At 39.0% G+C, this 19,988-nt stretch overlaps 4 protein-coding genes, 1 long non-coding RNA gene and 1 pseudogene across 6 annotated transcripts; 1 reads left to right on the top strand and 5 right to left on the bottom strand.

The window, feature by feature from the left end:
• Nucleotides 1-708: 708 nt before the first annotated feature.
• On the bottom strand, nucleotides 709-2,902 carry LOC111204622. Its single transcript, XR_002657116.2, has 2 exons — nucleotides 2,399-2,902; nucleotides 709-2,044 (listed from the first exon to the last, which is right to left on the bottom strand). It is a non-coding gene; the product is annotated as an uncharacterized LOC111204622 (long non-coding RNA).
• A 66-nt stretch (nucleotides 2,903-2,968) lies between these two features.
• LOC106383338 (glutathione S-transferase T3-like) lies at nucleotides 2,969-3,712 on the bottom strand. Its single transcript, XM_022697751.1, has one exon. It carries the CDS (start codon nucleotides 3,710-3,712, stop codon nucleotides 2,969-2,971), a length of 744 nt encoding a protein of 247 aa, XP_022553472.1.
• A 245-nt stretch (nucleotides 3,713-3,957) lies between these two features.
• LOC111199021 lies at nucleotides 3,958-5,106 on the bottom strand. Its single transcript, XM_022688446.2, has 3 exons — nucleotides 4,297-5,106; nucleotides 4,101-4,217; nucleotides 3,958-4,011 (listed from the first exon to the last, which is right to left on the bottom strand). Exons 1-3 carry the CDS (start codon nucleotides 4,483-4,485, stop codon nucleotides 3,958-3,960), a joined length of 360 nt encoding a protein of 119 aa, XP_022544167.1. The 5' UTR covers nucleotides 4,486-5,106.
• A 402-nt stretch (nucleotides 5,107-5,508) lies between these two features.
• LOC106384850 (anaphase-promoting complex subunit 10) lies at nucleotides 5,509-7,377 on the top strand. The gene is made up of 6 exons (XM_013824760.3): nucleotides 5,509-5,838; nucleotides 5,926-5,986; nucleotides 6,073-6,165; nucleotides 6,258-6,328; nucleotides 6,930-7,034; nucleotides 7,143-7,377. Exons 1-6 carry the CDS (start codon nucleotides 5,660-5,662, stop codon nucleotides 7,210-7,212), a joined length of 579 nt encoding a protein of 192 aa, XP_013680214.1. The 5' UTR covers nucleotides 5,509-5,659; the 3' UTR covers nucleotides 7,213-7,377.
• Nucleotides 7,378-7,833: 456 nt separating this feature from the next.
• LOC106387551 (syntaxin-112-like) lies at nucleotides 7,834-9,382 on the bottom strand. Of its 2 annotated transcripts, none has more exons than XM_048751239.1 (3): nucleotides 9,242-9,382; nucleotides 9,104-9,164; nucleotides 7,834-9,025 (listed from the first exon to the last, which is right to left on the bottom strand). In XM_048751239.1, exon 3 carries the CDS (start codon nucleotides 8,994-8,996, stop codon nucleotides 8,136-8,138), a length of 861 nt encoding a protein of 286 aa, XP_048607196.1. In that variant the 5' UTR covers nucleotides 8,997-9,025; nucleotides 9,104-9,164; nucleotides 9,242-9,382; the 3' UTR covers nucleotides 7,834-8,135. The 2 variants fall into 2 exon arrangements, with proteins under 2 accessions (XP_048607196.1, XP_048607197.1); XM_048751240.1 differs by having other exon boundaries at nucleotides 9,246-9,364.
• Nucleotides 9,383-9,593: 211 nt separating this feature from the next.
• On the bottom strand, nucleotides 9,594-13,484 carry LOC106384849 (annotated as a pseudogene).
• Nucleotides 13,485-19,988: the final 6,504 nt, after the last annotated feature.

Raw genomic sequence — 19,988 nt, 5'->3', positions numbered from 1 at the left:
TGAATTCTCCAATCCCTTGAACGTATTCTTCCGTAAGCAAATTGGTGTTCGGATCCAAATGAGGTTTATCCATCCACGAACGATAATAAACTTCTGAAGACATGATTTTCACGGAATTGTTATGACTAAAGAGAATGAAGAGAGAATGAAGTGTGAATGAGTTGAATGAGGAGGGGTTGTATTTATAGGAAATTGCTTACGGACCTCCGACGACTTTCCGACGAAATTCCGACGGATATAAAGAAGTCCGTCGGAATTCCGTCGGAATTGTCCAATCCCAAACGGCTATACAACGGTCATATGTATTTGTCGGCAACGGTCACATGGTTCGTCGGAATTCCGTCGGAAAATACCGATGGAATTCCGACGACTTTGCTGTTAATCGGAATGTCGTCGGAATTCCGTCGGAATATACCGACGAACTTCCGACGACTACAACGGTTACATTTTTTATCGGAATGTCGTCGAAAAGTCGTCGGAAAATTCCGACGAACCGTATGTCGTCGGAATTCCGTCGGAAATGGCCGACGGAATTCCGACGACTTCATTTTTTTGGATTTGGTCGGAAATTTGTCAGTATTCCGTCGTAAATGTCCGACGACCTTGGTGTCCGTCGGAAGCTCCGTCGGATTTCGGAGTGTTTTCTTGTGGTGTTAGAATTTTTATTTTTTTTCTTTTTTTTAGTCTTAGAAATTTAAAATTTTAAAATTTGGAATTAAAAATTTTCATTTATTGAAAAACAAAATGTAAACATACAATAATTAAACATCTTCATCATTACCAAACTTATTCCAAATATTTTGAATCAAATCATATTTCAATTGTCCATGTATGTGTGGGTCACGAACACGACTCCGTATGTCAAGCATAGTACGGAGATTTGAAGGCTTCGGAGAATATGACATATCCACCTGTGAACTTCTACTCGAGTCTCCTTCTTCAAACTCTGATGTATCATACTGAGTGTATCCATTGCGTTCATTTTCTACTATCATATTGTGCAGTATGATACATGTTCGCATAACCATCCCTATTTGTCTCTTGTCCCACAAAATAGCCGGGTTTTTCACTATTGCAAATCGAGCTTGCAAAACTCCAAAAGCACGCTCCACATCTTTTCGGGTTTCTTCTTGAACTTTAGAAAATAACATCTGCTTCAGGACGTTGAGGGTTTGAGATAGATTGGATAAATGTTGACCATTTTGGATATATGCCGTCTGTGAGGTAGTATGCCAAATCATACTGGTGCCCGTTGACCACATATTTTACCCTTGGAGCTCGACCTTGTAAAATGTCATCAAAAACAGGAGACCGATCGAGGACGTTAATATCGTTTAAGGTACCTAGAGGACCAAAAAAAGTGTGACATGTCAAAAGATCTTGTGAAGCTACAGCCTCCAAGACAATTGTTGGCTTTCCTGATCCACGTGTGTACTGTCCTTTCCAGGCAGTTGGGCAATTTTTCCACTCTCAATGCATACAGTCAATGCTTCCTATCATCCCAGGAAAGCCGCGTATCTCTCCAATATCGAGTAGTCGCTGAAGATCCTCTGGAGTGGGTCTTCGTAGATACTCATCTCCAAATAACTGTATTACGCCTTCTGTGAAATTGCTTAAACATGAAAGTGCTGTGCTTTGACCAAGTCAGAGATATTCGTCAACGGCGTCAGCAGCACAACCATAAGCAAGCATACGAAGAGCCGCCGTACACTTTTGGAGTGGAGATAGACCTAACCTCCCAGTTGCATCTTTTCTTTGTTGAAAGAAGGGAAAATTTTCTGAGAGGCGATCGACAATACGCATGAATACCGCCTTGTTCATGCGGAAACGTCGTCTGAATAAATGAGGCGGAAATGTAGGATTTTCACTGAAGTAGTCATTCCATAGTCCTGTGTGGCCCTCTTCGCGGTTTCGTTCGACATATGCACGGTTGCTTTGTTTCTTTGTTTGGTTGTTGACGATGTTGTTGTATGTGTCTTCAATATATTCATCGACAGCATTATCCAATGCCGCATTCAATCTTCGATCGACTTCATCTCCCATACTGCCCAATAAAAAAATTACTAATCATGTTTTAGAATCATTTTAGAGTTGAAAAAAAATTAAAAAATTACTAATCATGTTTTAGAATCATTTTAGAGTAAAAAAAAATAAAAAAATTACTAATCATGTTTTAGAATCATTTTAGAGTAAAAAAAAAAGATATTACTAATCATGTTTTAGAATCATTTTAGAGTAAAAAAAAAAGATATTACTAATCATGTTTTAGAATCATTTTAGAGTAAAAAAATAAAAAAAATACTAATCAGCTTTTAGAATCATTTGAGAGTAAAAAAAAATTAAAAAAATTACTAATCAGCTTTTAGAATCATATGAGATTAAAAAAAAATTACTTTACCTGATAAGTTGTGATTTGAGAAGTAGTTGTGTCTTGAGTTGTTGGTTTTATTGCCGTGAATTTTAGAGAAGTAGAAGAGGAGGAAAGAATGGTTTAAGTTTCATCACTTGTTGGTTTTCTTGGCGTGACATGATACAAGCAAAGTTTGCTTCAAAGCTTGGAATAAGAAGAAAGAGATTTCATTGATGAGATGATACAAGGGAAGTTCAAATTACAAAGCAACAGACACTGACTTATAAATAGAAGTTCAAAATACAAAGCAACAACAAGCACAAAGCAACCCGTGACTCTCCGTGACACATACATCCCGTGACACATACAACCATAAGCAAGCATACAGAATAAGCAAATGAAATGATCCGTGACTGAACAAGGAAGGGACACCATCTTTTGTCTTCATCTCGCACATGTCTTTACTGATCCTGAAACAAAGCAACAACCACACAAGTCAGTAAAGGAAACAAAGCAAAGTAATAAAGCAAACAAGTTAATCTAAAGCTAACAAACCATCAAGACAACATTTCAGATAACAGTTTTGTTTTCAGTGATAATTCCATATCAGACAGTGGCTCAGGTTTTGCAAGCAAATTCCATATCAGACAGTGGCTCAGGTTTTGCAAGCAAACTTTGCCTTGAGATTTGCTTTTTAATCTCCATCAGCCCTTCAAGCTTGGTTAATTCTTCATCTTTTCTTGTTTTCTTCCTCTTACCCGCAGCCTTCGCAGCCTTAACCCCAATTGGTCTATCTTCTGGTTCTGCAACCGGAGTATCCGCGGTTTTGCGCTTATCATTGTCCTTCTCTAGATAGGTGGAGCACCATTTGACATCATGCCTAAGCTCCCTCCACGCGTGTTCCAAGTTGAACTTCATGTTCTGGTCACTGTTGAAGATATCCAAGGCAGCCTTCATCACATCGTTGTCATTTTGACCGCTTCTCTGCTCCCTCAATGCCGTGTCGTAGCAGCCAGCAAACTTGCAGACCAAATCATTGATCCTAGCCCATCTTTGCTTGCATTGCCCTAGTTCTCTTGGCACTGTCCCAACGAGAAGAGGACTGGAGTTGTAGAACTCGACAATCCTCTTCCAGAAGGCTGCACCTTTTTGTTCGTTACCAACGATTGCATCTTTGCTAGTGTTGAGCCAAGCACCCACCAGGATAAAATCTTCTTTCACAGACCACTTTCTCCTCTCTTTGACACTTGGTTCTTGCGGTGTTTGGGTAGGAGTTTGGGTACTAAACAAAGAAGTCTCTGCAGAGTCAAGGTCGACTGACCCTTGGCTCGCTAAGAGATTAACAAAACTAGAGCTTGCCATTTAAGATGAAGTGTGATTCTTACTAGTATTCTACTACAATTAAATAAGGGATTCTACATTGAATCCTAGTAGAAAACTGTCTTATCAGAACAGCTACAAGCAATTTAATGAAGTTTTACTATCCAAAATGCAGTTAGGGTCTATTTAATGAAGTATTTTTTTCCTAACTACACAGTTACCGACAGTCCTATCTGTTTCAATTCTAACAGCTTTGTTCTCTAACCAGGAAACTATTGCGGTTGAGTTTAAAGACTAACCTCAAGTTCAGAAACCCTGTTGACCAACATTTTAACATGTTCCTGAACAGACATAAGACAAACCAAAACACATTGGTTAGAAAAATTGCCAGTAACACAATTTTTATGATACTGGAAAAAAATATACTCACCTTAAGTGCCTCACACTCTCTAAGAAGGTTCTCATGGCGGAGAACTTTCAGTTTGAGCCTCTCAACCTCTTCTTGCACGCCAATAACCCATGGTTGCCTGTAATGCAGACCGTCATTCTGCCAAAAGGAAAAAAATTTGTCAAATAGCAAACATGTAACCCGTAATAAATGAAAGAGATAGAAATAAACTTCATACCTCGAAGTCTTTGCAGATGAAGTATCTTTTCCCAAGGAGGTAGTCATATGTATCCTCTTCATCTACAATTTCCTTCGTGATTGATTCACAGGGGCACAGTTGGGGAATCCCCTGCAGCGAATTTGATACGAAATCAACCCTCTGGTAGTATGCTTTGTGTGCTTTCATATCTCGTTGTTCTTCATCCATTTCAGAACCTGCATTAGAGTAAAAAAAATTCAAATCAAGAACCAAAACCTTAATCGATTGTGAACTCAATCGATTAAACCTCTAATCGAGACGATAACAACAAACAACCGAAGCGAAAATGAAAAAAAAAACAAACCGAGACGATTCTTATTAAAAAAAAAAATTTCAAATCAAGAACCAAAACCTTATTCGATTGTGAACTCAATCGATTAAACCTCTAATCGAGGCGATAACAACAAACAACCAAAGCAAAAATGAAAAAAAAAACCAAGACGAAAACCCTAAATCGATAAAAATCCCCAATCCGATTTCAAACCCTAGATTTTATAAAACACCTTAATCGAACCCTAAAACGTGATGAAATCAACATGCATAAACTCGAGAAGGAAAAAAAAGAAGATTAAGATCGTATTTTACCTTCACAAGTCGGGATCGCAAATCGCCTCTCTGTCGCCTCTCCTTCTCCTCTGCTTTTTTTTTCGGGTTTGAGATACAATGAGGTTGGGTCGCGTGTTTTTTTTCTCCCCTAACGAGAGACAACACAAAAACGGACCAATCATAGTGTGCCAGCACGATAAGGACTTCCGTATTTTAATCCTTAATTAAGGATCATCCTTAACTTTCCCCTCCTTTTTTAATATTTCTTTAATCAAAAAGCATTAAGGATTTTTCCTAAGGATTGCCTCTTTAATACCGTTGTACATGCTCTAATAGTCATTGACCAAACACGGGTTTGAACTTTGAAGCCCCCTTGGAACAGTTTCGACAAAAATAAGCTTTTTTAATAATTAACGTTTGACTAAGGGAAAAGTGGTCAATGTATGATTTAGCCTAATTTTATTAGTTCGTGTATGAAATTTAAAATAAATCTACATTGATGCATGTTTTAGCACATGTTATCAGTGTATGTACTGATCGGGACCGCGGTCTACCGTTGATTTAAGAATCGGCCGTTTTCCCGTCTGAGCGCTTACCCAATCTAAATCTAAACTCTAATAAATAGATGTTGTTTGTTGTTAACAAACAAAAACTTTATGTCGTTTTAGTGATTATTAACGACATGACGTTTTTCGTTTTTCCTATGAGCGAAGCCACTTGAGCCATAAAGACGAATTCAAACCCTCGTTGGGAGGGTTTTAGCAAAAAAAAAAAGTGTTGACATCGGAAATTAGATATGGCGACGGAATCATCGGAATCGGAGGAAGAAGGGAAGATCAGAGGAGGAAACGATAAGCTAATCGTGGACGACGATCTGAGAGAGATGGGAAAAAACGCAGCTTGGAGCGTTAGCTCCTGCAAGCCCGGCAATGGCGTCAACACTCTCCGCGACGACAATCTCGAGACCTATTGGCAGTTAAACCCTAAATCTAAATGCCCATCTCTTCCTCTAATCATTTCTCTGTCTCGCTGAATCGAAAGTTTCCACCTTTTTTTTTGCAGATCAGATGGGTTGCAACCACATTTGATCAACATTCAATTCCAGAAGAAAGTGAGATTACAGGTATGGATATGATCTAGTTTTTTTCTGGGGGGAAAGGGGATTCAGATCTTGAGGTTTTGACCCTTTTTTTTTTGTGATTTGAAAAGTTAGTGGCCTTGTACGTTGACTTTAAGCTTGACGAGAGCTATACGCCTAGTAAGATCTCTGTTCGTGCTGGTGATGGCTTTCATAACTTAAAGGTGATCTTTTTACTCTAAAGGTGTTTTTTTTTCTAGCTTGTGATGTGGATTGATGTTTCATGGTGTTGTCTCCTTCTCTTTCAATTGTTTAGGAAGTAAAAAGTGTTGAGCTTGTAAAGCCATCTGGTTGGGTTTCCATATCTCTATCTGGAGCCGATCCAAGGTATGTACTGAGTCATTTAGAACGGAAGAAGCTCTTGCAGGGGTTATCAATATTGCTTAGATATATGTCTTTTAGCTAGCGAGTGTTTCCACTGAGATATGTTGTGGTTCCAGTTTAGTCACCTTTTGAGCCATTTGCCTTTGGAGTTTTGCTTACTAGATGTTTAAACGAACTTGTTTCGGGAGGTTACTAACCAATGAACTTGTTTGTGTTTCTCTGTCTGGAATTGATCCATGGTATGTACTGCACTGTCAAAACTATGGTTTCTTTCTTTCTATTCTAGTAATCCGTTTCCTTTTCGGTTTTGGGAAACAATCTAGATAGCTGCTGGTAAGATGGTCATAGTATTTGCTACTATGTTAGCTCTATGATCAGCTTTATGACTGTTTTTTGTCAGAGAAGCTCTTGTACAAGTTTATTAATATTGCTTAGACGTTGTCTTTAGATAGCGAGTTTTCACTCTGAGATAGGTTGAGATTCCAGTATCAGTCAGATTTTGAGCCGTTTGCCTTTGAGGTTTTGCTTACTAGATGTTTTTTTGTTTCGGTGGGTTAGTAAGCAGTGAGGTGATCAGTTTAACCAGTGTGTGTTCTCTTCACAGGGAAACATTTGTGAATACATTCATGTTGCAAATAGCCATGTTGTCAAATCACCTCAACGGGAGAGATACTCATATCCGCCAGATCAAAGTTTATGGCCCTAGACCGTAAGTATCTTTCCTCTTCTTACACCGACTTAATCGGCACAAATGTATACTGTTAAAATTGAAGTTATGGTTGCCTTTGATTGATTCTTAATCCTTGTGAGATTGCAGGAATCCTATTCCGCGCCAACCATTTCAGTTTACTTCAACGGAGTTTATCACTTATTCCACACTGAGATGAGAGAGCTTTGGGCAGGACAAGTTTGAGACTGTTGAAGGTCACTGCTATTGTCACATTAGGTTTTAAAAACTATTATATGTTGTTGTGTAATGTCTCTCTGTTTATGTATTACATTGGATATAACTTCATTAAGCTTATCCACCAAGAGCTTGGAGAAATATCACATTATCTCTGTGCCTATTGAGCTGGTTTTCCTTTTGGTGAAGCCGAGGAAGAAACATACTCTTTAATTACTGATGGCTCAGCGTGCATAACAGAAGAGAGTGGTGTAGAGTCCATAACGCAGTGCATTCTTCTAGGCCCCCCTCCTTGTGCGAAGAAAATTGAGCTCGTAGGTTATGTTTTCTGCGGTATAGCTAGTAACAGGTAACTGAGTGGATGCTTGCTTAGAGTGGAGGCTTCGGTTAGGTTGGGGCTTGTGCTGTTTGGTTTGTCAAATATTGTGAACCTGGTTCCCAAGAAAACCAGACCCCTATCCCACAACATAAGTATAAACTGTTCAGAAACATGAGTTTTTAATGGTCAAATCAAAATACAAATGCTTACCTCATCTTTTGTTCTAGATTGTTTGTATCACATATTCGTACAAATTTACCGAATTTTATTTGATTCTTCTTGTTGAATATCTTGTAGTCAATTAAATATAATTTTTATCTCCACTCATACAAGTACTACTCGAATGAAACAAAGTCATAACAATATAGATCATGTTTCCTCTTCATAACTTTGGTGTATGACATTTCCATTTTGGTTACAAAAGACGAATAGTAGATACAGATTCATCAAACGAAACCTGAATGTTTACTGATACAAAATCAAGAGACGATCTACTACACTTGATAAAAAGTACCCAACTAGCTTCCATCGAGACTAATCAAAAGTAACAACAAATCTCCACCAAAACAAGGAATCAGAAACACACTTCAACGAGAAGCAAGCATGGCGATCAAACACACAAGAAGAATAATCACCCCCAAAACCGAACCCCAAACAACCCATTTCTTGTTCTTCTTCTTCATCTGATTCGCATAGAACAAGCTGTTAGTTCCTCCACTCACAAAGCTCCCAGCAACAGCCACGTTAGCTTCAATATCATCAACCCCATCTCCTTGCGTCTCAACAAGAACAGCCATGTCGAGAAACACTTGGTGAAGCCTGTTAAGACTCCTCTTGATCTCATTCACAGCTTCATGTCTCTCTTTCATCTCCAAATCCATCTCTGCTTTCACTTCGAACGTCTTCACAAGCCCTCCAGATATCATCTTCTCCACGTCCTCGTTACTCGGTTCATCACCAGTCGCTAAAAAGTACTTCCTCTTGAGATCTTCTCTGTAGTCAGCAAAGACCATCTCCCTCAGCCGATGAAACTCCCCCATCGTCTCTCTCAGCTTCGCCCTAACACCGTTAGTGATCGAGACACGCGTCCTGTCCGCGCAAGATCCGTTCCTACGATTCGCGGTCTCGACGGCGTCGATTAGGGCTTTGGCCGTGTTCGCCTTGCGAGACACGGCGACGATGTTGGATTCCATCCTGTCTCTCAGTCCTCGGAGGATCTTGGCGCTGTGCGTGGACTTGGTCTCTTCGTTTAGGTTCTGTAGTTCGAGCAAGAGATGAGTGATCTCTTCGATTAGGGTTTTGATTGATTCGGTCTCTGCGAAGAAAGCGGAAAGGGCTTCTTCGTTGAGTTCGCCTTTCTCGACGTCGCGCTCTGATTCCGTATCGATCTTGGCTTGTTTCTTGAGTTCCACATAACTTAGAAACGACTTCGTCATCAGATCATTCATATTTTTGCGGAGAAGAGAGTGATGAAACCCTAGAAACAAGATTTGGGGTTTAGGATCGTAACCAAAGTGAAAGAGACGGATTATTTGAAGATCGTGAGAGAGATTACAGTGTACGGTTTTGTGAAGATCGGAACGAAGATCTTCGTTTTTGTTCTCGGGGAATAAGAACTACAAAAGAGATGAAAGGGAGTTCAACAATGGCGGAAACTAAAACAAACCCTAAGATCACGAGAGAGAAACATCACCTACAATGAATGCTTGCTTCGCAAGAAACGGCTCCTCTCAATCAACTTCGATACTTTCTCTCTCCTATTTTTCACTCTGCGATTTTTCTTTCTGATCAGAAATAAGAATGATTCAAATTTTGAAAGAGAAGGTAGTTATAAAGAAGAAGATTTTCAAGAATCCTATCCTTTTTTTCAGTTTCATTTTATTCTAACGTCCTTTTGATTTCAAAATCAGCCGTTGCTTCGTAACACGTTTCCTAAAACGCAGTCGTTTACTACTCAAAGTAGCATCAACCATAAAGCGACGCCGTTTCATTCGATTGTTCAGTTTCTTTGATATCACTATTTATTACTTGGTGCATTTTCACAATCTACATCCAAAAACTTTGGGCTGGCAACGATGAAAAATTCCAGTTTGGGAAATATTAGTTTCTTTTCCCAAAATTTTGCATCCGACAAAAATGGTTGTGTATCATCAAATTATACACCAAAAGACTAAGAAGCTAATCGGGGCTTCTTCTTTGTCTTCTTGTAGTTCTTATGCCAAGTCTTATAAGTTCCCTTAGTCTTCTTATCAGAAGATGTCTTCGTCTCAGGCTCTGCAATTTCGTCTTCTGCATCATCATACTCATCCTCATCTTTGTCACCTTCTATATCAAACAGATCATCATCCTTTTCCTCTTCATCAGAACTCAACACAAAATCTTCCACAACGTCATCTGCCCCTGCACCTTCCTCAACGTCTTGCTTCTTCTCTGTTTTACTCTTCCTCTTACGTTTCTTCTTAACCGTCTTCTCTTCTTCCAGTTCTTTTTCTCTGTCAATCGTACAATTACTTTAGCTTCAACCACCAACTACATATAGATGATGGCTTTAACATTTGAAACCCCAGAGATGAGAGAGGAATGAATAGACAGACATACTTGGAGTCACTTCCAGGTAACCAGGACGAACTGAAAGCTGCAGCACCCTTTTCGTTCCTATCTGCTTCATCTTCTTCCTCTTCGCTGCTTGGTGCGTTTTTCCCAAACACCGCTGACTCCTCTCCCACAATAACACTATATAAACCAGACGGACCATTTATTAATACCAGCATTCAAAAAAAGAAAAGAAAATGAAGGTGATCAAAATAGTAGAGGAAAGTAACTCACTCTGATTCCACCAGTGGCTCGTTTCTTTGCTTGGCTCTTTGGCGGATTATCACTGCATACTGCGATAAAGGGCTTTCCCCTGCCTTCTTATCATTCTAAACAGAAAACGCCCCCAAAGAACATTCAGAACAAGCCACATTTATATGTTTTGCAATACTTTATGAACCAAGTGAATCAAGAGAAACGAGCTACTAAACCTCAAGGAATGATGAAGCAGCAGGCTCATTGGGTTGAAAATCAATCGACCCTCTCTTTCTGTTTACAAACTCTGAGTTAGCATCAACCTGAAGAGAAAACAAACAGTCAGTTCATATCTTGCGAGTACAGGATTTTTATGTATAAAGCCCATTTCTCTCTTGGAATGTACCTGGCTAATGAGTTGCTTCATTTCTTTCCTAAACCTCTCAGCTTTAGTGGATTTGTAAAAGCCACGGAGCCTTAAGGTCGGGATAAAAAAAAGGACAAATCTCCAAAATAGCACATTTCTAAGTTTATATCACAAAAATAGCACTCAAAAACTAAAATGACCAAAATAGCACCTTTCTAAGTTTATCCTTTGAAAATTTTAATTTTTTTATTTTTCAAAATTTGAAATCTTATCCCAAAACCTCATTTCTCAACTCTAAACCCTAAACCCTAAACTCTAAACCCTAAATCCTAAACCCTAAACCGTAAACCCTAAACCCTAAACCCTAAACTCTAAACCCTAAACCCTAAACCCTAAACCTTAAACCCTAAACGCTAAACGCAAAACGCTAAACCCAAAACCCTAAACCCTAAACTCTAAACCCTAAACCCTAAACCCTAAACCCTAAATCCTAAATCCTAAATCCTAAACCCCACCCTTTAACTCTAAACCCTAAGTTTGTGACTTTTGATAAAACATTAAGTGCTATTTTTGTGACTTTTGACCTTGAATGCTAGTTTGGGAACAAAAACTTGATTTAGTGCTATTTTTGTCTTTTTCTCTAAAAGAAAGCTCAAAGAAAGCCACGGAACAGCTCCACTGAGACAAATGCTCCACAAGCTCCTCCACTACAGAATAAACACACGCCTCCTGAAACGCTCTCGTCTTCACCGCCGGTTTACTTACCTAGAAAAACCAATTTTAACAACAAAAATTGGTTTACTAATTTCATTCCAGTCACTTCTTCAAAGACACCGCCAAGTAAAGTTTTTCTTTTCACCTTGAGTAGTGTCCGTAAATCAACACCACCAGTGGGAGGTCTATTGAGCTCTTTCATGTCTAACATGTCCATAAGAAGCATTGAGACCGGTATAAAGGAACCAGTCGATGCGGCAATCCGGTTTAGCATACTAACGCATCTTAGTCTAAGGGGAATATATCGAGCGGTGGGGACAAGTCTTGCCACACCAGATATAATTTGGGCTAGTGGATAAGCAACTGATCTGAGTTCGGACTGAGAGCTGTAGGCACAAACAGCTCCGGTCCAAAGCTCAAGACAATGGATGAACTTCCATTGGTACACTTTCCGAAACGCTTCCTGTAAAAACAACAAAGAGTTAAAGCAAAACTCTTCACAAAGTGTTGAACTCAATTTGAGAAATTACTTTAGTTTTTGTGTTGAGCGCTTCACGTAGAATCATTGCAAGTTGCCTTATGAAGACAAACGCATGCTAATATGAAGCAGAGATATCCGTGCCGAGAAGCTCAATGAAGCAGTTCCCAAGAAAGGAGATGTGCTGCAGCTTAACAGCGTTTACAAACTGGCAATTCAACACGTATGCCTTGTACATCCCCTTGATGCAGTCATCCACACAATCATTCCCAAGGCGTATGCACAAGTCTCTCAGGAACAACAGCGAAACAACAGAGATGGCGCTACTTCCGGTTCCCCAGAAATGAAGTGCAACCTTAATGTATTTCCTAAGGAGGCTTGGAAAGGCAGATAGAAAGACTGAAGAGTGTTTCAACCGCCTGAGAGTAAACGATATCATCCCTGGGTCAGTCATCTGGTTCAGGACGTGAAGTGAGTTCCCAAGATATGATTTAACCAAGTTGTTATAGTTCTTCCAGGGCCTTGTGTTCGTCAGCAACATTATAGTATCTTTCATACCTCCAGTTGCAGGAAGCCTTAACAGCTTTCTAAGAATCCCATCCATCTCACTCAGAACGTATATCATTATCTTATTGAACACGGCGCTGGACATAACGCTGAGCTTTGCAGATGGGTCGTCTCCTGTATCATCACCATAGTGACAGGCGGTTCTATAAGCTCTCAAGATGGAACGCACTGCGCCTAGCTTGCCGTCTTCTCGGATTGATTTACACCATGAGTCAATCATGGCTGCTGTAATCGTTTTCTGCTCGTTTGCTTTCTTTGCAACTTCCACACCTTGCTTCTCAGTGTCTTCCAAGTCAGTATCAGCTTCAACATCATCCTAACCAAAGGCACAATTAGCATCAAGATCCAATCATCCAACATGTACAATCTACTATATGCATACTCACCTCAAACTCGGCAGCATCAAACTTGAGAAGCTCTTCATCATGCTCTTTCGTATACTCAAAAAACTCAGCTTGCTGCAGAAAGAGAAGATTACAACTCAAACCCGTTAGAAGATTATTATTACCAATGTGTTTAATAATAGATGACTCACCGTTTCTTGAAGCCTCTTAAGTTGTTCCTCATGCTCCTCAGCTTCTGCTTTCTTAGATTTCAACTCATTTTTATCCGTTGCTACATCCTCTGCTTTCTTCTTACATTTCAACTTCTTTCCACGCTTTGCATCGCTTATCTGATCCATTGCTATACAATCTACATACCCATAAACCGTTTATCAGTCTCCAATAAGAAAAAACTCACCTTTGGTACCCATTGCTTAAGACACCACTCCAGAGAATCACCTGCAATGTTAACCAAAAATTCAATTTGAAAATCGAACTAACAGATACAGTGTGTAGACCTGAGCAAAGGACGCAAATTCGCGAAATCAAACAGGAATCGAGGAAAGAATCCTTACCGGCGACGGAAAAAAAAGAGAGAATTGTAGACGGTGCCTAGGCTTTTAGGAATGGTTTTATTCTCTTCAATGTAATTTAAACCGGTTAAACCGGTTGGGTTTCCCATCTATCCGCAGTAATATAAAGAAAGAAGAAATAAATTATATTTGAACAAAAAAAAAGAAGAAATAAATTATATACGTATGTTGTTCTAAAAATTGTATACAAAACTCTCTCTTTCGTGGAAGAAGCCTTAAACGTACGTTGTTCTACGCCCAAATCTGGCGTTCGAATCCCAGACCATGCAATTTATTGTAGATTACAGGAAATTCAGGTTTCAAGTCCCGGAGAAATCGGTTTATTAAACAATTATGCAGACTACGAAAGAAAAGCTTACAAGGAATTTTCAACATGGTGCAAGTAAATCTTGTCAAGCGTGGATCTTTGTAAGACGGATCAGGTGATGCAGTTAGGCGTAGCTCTTCATAAGCCAGATAGTATTGTCGGTTGTCGAATCGTCTATGTAATCTTTCTCATATCATAATTGTAAGATCATAATAAATCAGCGTTAAAAAAAACTCTCTCTCTTTTATCTCTTCTAAATCTTTTAGAGAGAGAACGTTCCCTCCGTCTTCTCGACTCCGGCGACGCTCCTTCTTCTTGGTGGTCGTTCGTGTAACACCCTCGGTTCTTCATAGGACCAGGCAGACGTCCTATGGACAAGCGTAGTCGAGGTTCAAAACGAACCCTCGACCCGAATACTTTATAGGCGTAATCATTCGGTCAATGAGAAGTTTGGGCAGTTTTCTCGACCTAAACCAAGTTCCCGTTTATCTCATAATAGTGTGGTGCAGTTTAGGTAGCTGGGGTTAGCTCGGTGTAGTGTAGTCATCTCGTACCAGCTAGCTGACTAGCTCGACCAGCTAACCCAGCTGAGGTGGTTGGGTAGTGACAGGGTGGTCCAGGACTAGTGTGGTCCGATGGGCAGTGGTCGGGTGGTGCCTGGGTTAGGGTAGGTTGGCTCTGGTTAGGCTAGGGTTGGGCTTAGTCATGGCGGTTGAATGGGGGGGGGGGTAGCGGTACGATGGGACTGTCAAGTACGAAGGGGTATTGGGTACAATGGCGAAAGACATGGTGCATAGGCGAAGGGTCGCAACGCTTGACCCGTGGTGTCGTCATGCTTGACCAAAGGGACACAATGGCTGGCCGAATGGTCACGAGGCAACTCGCACCAGTTCGGCCCAAACCATTGCATCCCATTGACCCAACCAGAGCATCTCTCAATCGCACCCTCTTGTTTCTACATATACCCACCGTCATTCTCCCTCTTGGCATAAGTTGCTCTCCCTCTTGGCATAAGTTGCTTTTTCCCAAATTACCACAAAATTACGAGAGAGAGAGATATATATATATATATATCTATAGAGAGAGAGAGAAGAGAGAGTTTGTGTGAGAGAGATAGAGGTCTAATCGGAGAAGGGTTAAGACCGAGTGTTCGGTTTGGTTAGGTGAGTGCTCGGGTGGTCCGGCGAGACTGTTCGGTGAGACGGTTGATCGGAATTATGAAAGGACCGAAAGGGTGCATTTAGTGTTTGCGATTTCTTCTCTTCTTCTTTTCTCTCTGATTGGCCAAGGTGAATGCGATGAAGTAGGGTTAGGACCAAAGGTCTATGACTGGCCGAGTATTGTCATGGCCTTTGGGTCGTTTAGGGCTTGTGTGTTGGATTGATTGACTGTTGCGTGTTCGATATGTGTTGGCATTGAGGCTGCATGTATTATCCTTGTTTGGTGCACTCATGTAGATTACTCAAACCGACTATATGCCTATAGACCCTAAGTATTTCTGTATGCTTTGGACGAGGCTAATGGTCCAAGGGTCGCATGTGGTGTTGGGCGATTGGTTAAGGAAGCCGACAGATGAGAGGAATTCGCCAAGGCCTTCCCTTGGGAATGAACCTTACCTATCGGACAAAGACCCTGAGGCCGAGTGCTATAAGGATCGATTGGGCCATGATGCTATCGTCGTTTAAAAGACTTAGGATCATTATTCATGTTAGGATTAGGTTTTTGAGACTAGCCGTGTAGGCGGAATGATTCATCTCACTAAGCAATGTTTTAGATTTCTTATGCAATATTCATATCAACATCAAGAACTTTTTCCTTATTTTGCAAGCATGATTTTATAGTTGGATGTGTGTCTAATCTTCTAGACCCCTTTTAAAGTAGGGAAATTGGGCCAGATAACTACAAAGTAAAGTATAATTAAGAATTTAACCCAAAAAACCATCTCTAATTTTTCAAAAATCTAAATTATATTACCCTTTAGTAACTAGTTGACAAAAACAAACAGTTTATTTTTCTATCATTAGTCACCATGGCTGATTCTTCCATTCCCATTGTCGCTTCATCTATATCAACCACACTTTTTCACCAACTACCTCTCTATACCAACCACCTCTATAATCACTTGTTGTCACCAGAATATAATGGTTTTAATAGATGATAGCAATCAAACCGGTAGAGGTAAAGATTGAAATGAATCATGTGGATATGCTTATTGATTAACTATATGATGATTCAAACACATAATAGTGAAGATGGGAGTAGAACTTGAATAAGATGAACAGTGATGTTTATGCAGCATACTATTCTATTTTATGGTTATAGTTAGTATGTATTTTCTTCTCCTCCAATTCCTATTGTGGTTTCTCCTCTTCCCATAGTCAATTTAGTCAACAACTTCACCAAATCACCAGCAAATAATATATTCTTTTATTCCTTCTAATTTTTATTTTTCGTCTCTATAAAAGATGGATCTCTCAAACTCATATGTATTGTAGGTTCCCGACTGTACTATGTTATTTCGTTGTTACTATTTTATTTTAATAATGCGTCATATTATGTACTATGTGTATATTATGATATTTGGGTTAAAGTTTATATTTTTTTTTTAGAGTTTAATGATTAATGTTTTGGGTTTAGTTTATAGGCGGTTTGGGTTGACGTCGGGGTAAGCATTACCTCCTGCAATCATAGACATTTCAAAATTTGAACAATATGTACTATATGCTATTTTGTTTGTTACTATTCTATTTTGATAATACTGATATTATGTACTATGTGCATATTTTGATATTTGGATCAAGGTTTATAGTTTCTTATAAGGTTTAGTGATTAGTGTTTCGGGTTTAGTTTATGGAAGGTTTGAGTTAACGTTGGGATAAACATTATTTTCTTCCCTGCAATCATAGACATTTCAAAATCTGAACATATATACTATGGTATTTCGTTTGTTACTATTTTATTTTAATAATACTTCATATTATATATTATTTTTATATTATGATATTTGGTTAGAGTTTATATTTTCCTTTAGGGTTTAGTGATTAGTGTTTTTGGTTTATTTACTAAATGTTTGGGTTGACGTTGGAGTAAGCATTATCTCTTTTTCTGCAATCATAGACATTTTAAAAAATTGAGGAATATATACTTTATTATTTCGTTTATTACCATTTTGCATGTTCCATTTTATATATCTTTTATCACAGCCGTTCTTTTATAATAATTGTCATCCTTTATACACTTCAACATCATTTATTTACCAATAACTTGTATAGAGGAAGGATATAACCGGAAGAAGGGTGAACAAAAGCTAGAAAATCTAATTATGCGAAAATCAATGCTATATCCTTAATTTTGTTTTCAAATTGGCTATTACACAAATTAACCCTTTAAAGTATGAGTTTACATCCATGCTGACATTTCTTTTCTGACTTGGAGGCACATAAACTTGAGTGAACCTTCACCATCATCAAGATCGTAAACTGCTAAACTGTTAATATTCAAATTAATGAAAGAATTAGATTTACAAAATCAGAGAGCACCACTATGGCAAAAAAAAAGAAAAACATAATGGAGCTAGGAAAGATCTGTGAAGATCAGTTATCGCAGCCAACTCGACATGAGAGAGGCAAAGTTCTTTTGTTGTCGCTTTGCAGTGATGATGGTCCGAACGTCACGGTCAACAAGACGGAAGACTACAATTACGCTGTTTCCACAGATGAAAGATGATGGCTTGAACTGAGATTCCACGAAGAGTGACAGCACTTTCCTATTCACTCTTCGTAAACTTGCCTATTCACTCTTCGTTTCTCTTTTTATCTATCCTCATTTTCTTTCAGTGATTTTTTTAATGCATGTCGAACTTCTAAAGGAACCTTTTTGCATCCCTTTGTGCTTCCTCTCACAGTTTCACTCTCGCCAGATGTTGTTTCATTCTATTGATTCCACCTCTATGATTAACCTTGCGACAAAAGCACAAGAAAAAATGCTTTTCCCCTTTGGATCTAAAGTATGAGTGACATGTTCCCATGCTAAATCTTGTTTTTTACGAGTGGAACATTGCGACAGTTTTTGATTTTCTGTCTTTGAATTTGGTGAAAGTTGAATTTCTGGATCATTCTCTTCCATTGCTAAGTACACTGCAAAAGAAAAAAAAAGAAGCTTAAACCACAAGCAAGGAAAAAAAACAGACCACGTAAACTAGCTTAAATCACAAGCAAGAAAAAAAACAGATCACATAAACTAAGTTTTAATTTGCTAGGGGAATAAGAAGCAAAAATAAGTTAAGAGTGCTTTGTTCTTTTATAAATTATACAAATTTCACAAACGAAAATTTTCAATTATTAAAGTTTTCAGCACAAGTGCATGAAATTTCAACGAAGTGAGAAATAGAAGCATACAATACCTTGTTAGTTGCAGAGGCGTAAAAAAAACGAGATGGTGATACTTTATTACTCTGACAAACAAAATTATGGTTTATATACGAACAATGGTTTACCCAATTCATTGGGTCGCGGGTTCTCAGATTTTTAACGGTTCAATATGGATTTTATCGGTTGAACTTTTGGGTTTTGGCAATATGGGTGCTCAATCGTGAACTGGACACTACAAGAAAACATAATCTTAACGAGTGCGGTTTTCCTCGCTAATTCGTCGTAAAAAAGGCTTTACGACGAATTAGCGAGGAAACGCGTTTGCTCGTTACACGTCTGTCGTAACACATATTTCCTCGCTAATTCGTCGTAACTTAGCGAGGAATATATTTCATCGTAAAGACGAAGTAGGACGATTCGTCGTAAAGACCACGTCAAAATTCCACGAAAGGACGTCGCTATAATACCACGTAAATACCTCGAAAATAGTTCCTCGTAACCTACACGTAAATACCTTGAAAGAGTTTCCTCGCAAAATACACGTAACAACCACGAAATGATTTCCTCGTAAAATGGTCGTAAACTTTTCCTCGTTATTTCCTCGTAAATGATTCCTCGTAAAATACTCGTTAAATGTTTCTCGTCATTTCCTCGTAAGGTTTCCACGTAAAGAGGTCGTACATTGGCTACGAATTTACTTCGTTTTTATTATTTTACAGAATTTAAAAATATAATTAAAAAATAATTAAAATTATTTAATTTAATAATAAATTAAAATTCAAAATAAAAATAAATCAATATGAAAATATTTTATATATAAATAAGTTTTGAATTTATATAATACAACAACCAAAAAAAAAACTAAGGGTCGTTCATCGCCCGGTAGAATTCATCACTCCTCCTCGTAACATCCGCCTCGTTATGTACGTCGGATGACTCGCCTTGAATGAGATGTTGTTGTCGCATGTTCCTCAACATGGACTCCCATTCCGGATTTGTGGCCGCAATAACGTCCAAGAAGCCCTCGACTCCACCCATACGAGATTTTGTCGCGGTCAACTCGTTACGCAGCTGAGCGGACTCTCTACGCAGCTCCGTGACTTCATCATCCCGTCGCTGACCATAAGACGATGTCGCTCTCGGAACATCGTTGACGGAACCAATACCCAACGTCCGTCCCTTTTTTTTAGGGACAACCTTAAAAACAAAAAATAAATATTGTAAGTAAAAATTTAAAGTTAAATTAAATGAATAATTAAAAATTAATTTTTTTGAAAATTTACCTCCTCGTAAATCTTATCCACTTCAAGTGTGGATAAGGTGACGGGTAATCCGTCGGTAGACTGCTGGGTCAGCTGAGTCTGGCGGTCTTCAACCCGAGCAACTACGTCGTTGTAGATTTGCTCGGACTTGCCATCTACAAATACGCCCGCCTTGTTCTTGTGGGTCCTCTCGTAAAGTTTCATAAGAGACGGGAGATGTCCCGTCTCTTTGGCCTAAAAAACAGTTAAGAAAGTTAGAATAAATTAATATATGTATTAAAAAAATTATTTAATAAAATATTTAATTACCATTTCCAAACGGACACCGGCGTGGGGTTTTTGGCCCGTAGTGTGAAGCATCGGCCCGTTCCCGTGCTCATCGACCGTGTTACGGGAGTTAGAGCAAGCCTGGGCGATTCTAATGGAATCAGGAAGGCGCCAATAACGGATGAGGCCATCCCACACATCCGTGGTGAGCTCAGCGGGTTTGCCACGCTCATACCCCTTCACGATCCAGTCACCCTTCCAGTTGGAGACCGTGTCCAACAAGCGAACTTTCGCTTTCGCGTTAAACTTCTTCCTCACCCTCTCAGTGATCCCCAAGGCCCAATTATATTTTTGCTGTTGGAAAAAATAAATTAACAATTAGTTTTTTAGAAAGTATATATATAA

The sequence above is a fragment of the Brassica napus genome, chromosome C3 (genome assembly GCF_020379485.1).
Source record: "Brassica napus cultivar Da-Ae chromosome C3, Da-Ae, whole genome shotgun sequence".
Lineage (NCBI taxonomy): Eukaryota > Viridiplantae > Streptophyta > Magnoliopsida > Brassicales > Brassicaceae > Brassica > Brassica napus.
The sequence above is the reverse complement of the archived record's forward strand: the minus strand, read 5'-3'. Positions and strand labels throughout refer to the sequence as shown.

Excerpts from the sequence above, each read along its gene's own strand:
- LOC106383338 (XM_022697751.1), bottom strand. The coding sequence starts at position 3,712 with ATGGCAAGCTCTAGTTTTGTTAATCTCTTAGCGAGCCAAGGGTCAGTC.
- LOC111199021 (XM_022688446.2), bottom strand. The coding sequence starts at position 4,485 with ATGGATGAAGAACAACGAGATATGAAAGCACACAAAGCATACTACCAG. Across the intron at positions 4,218-4,296 it reads TCATCTGCAAAGACTTCGAG|AATGACGGTCTGCATTACAG; the intron begins GTATGAAGTTTA and ends TCCTTTTGGCAG. Across the intron at positions 4,012-4,100 it reads GAGAGTGTGAGGCACTTAAG|GAACATGTTAAAATGTTGGT; the intron begins GTGAGTATATTT and ends ATGTCTGTTCAG.
- LOC106384850 (XM_013824760.3), top strand. The coding sequence starts at position 5,660 with ATGGCGACGGAATCATCGGAATCGGAGGAAGAAGGGAAGATCAGAGGA. Across the intron at positions 6,166-6,257 it reads ATGGCTTTCATAACTTAAAG|GAAGTAAAAAGTGTTGAGCT; the intron begins GTGATCTTTTTA and ends TCAATTGTTTAG. Across the intron at positions 7,035-7,142 it reads AAAGTTTATGGCCCTAGACC|GAATCCTATTCCGCGCCAAC; the intron begins GTAAGTATCTTT and ends GTGAGATTGCAG.
- LOC106387551 (XM_048751239.1), bottom strand. The coding sequence starts at position 8,996 with ATGAATGATCTGATGACGAAGTCGTTTCTAAGTTATGTGGAACTCAAG.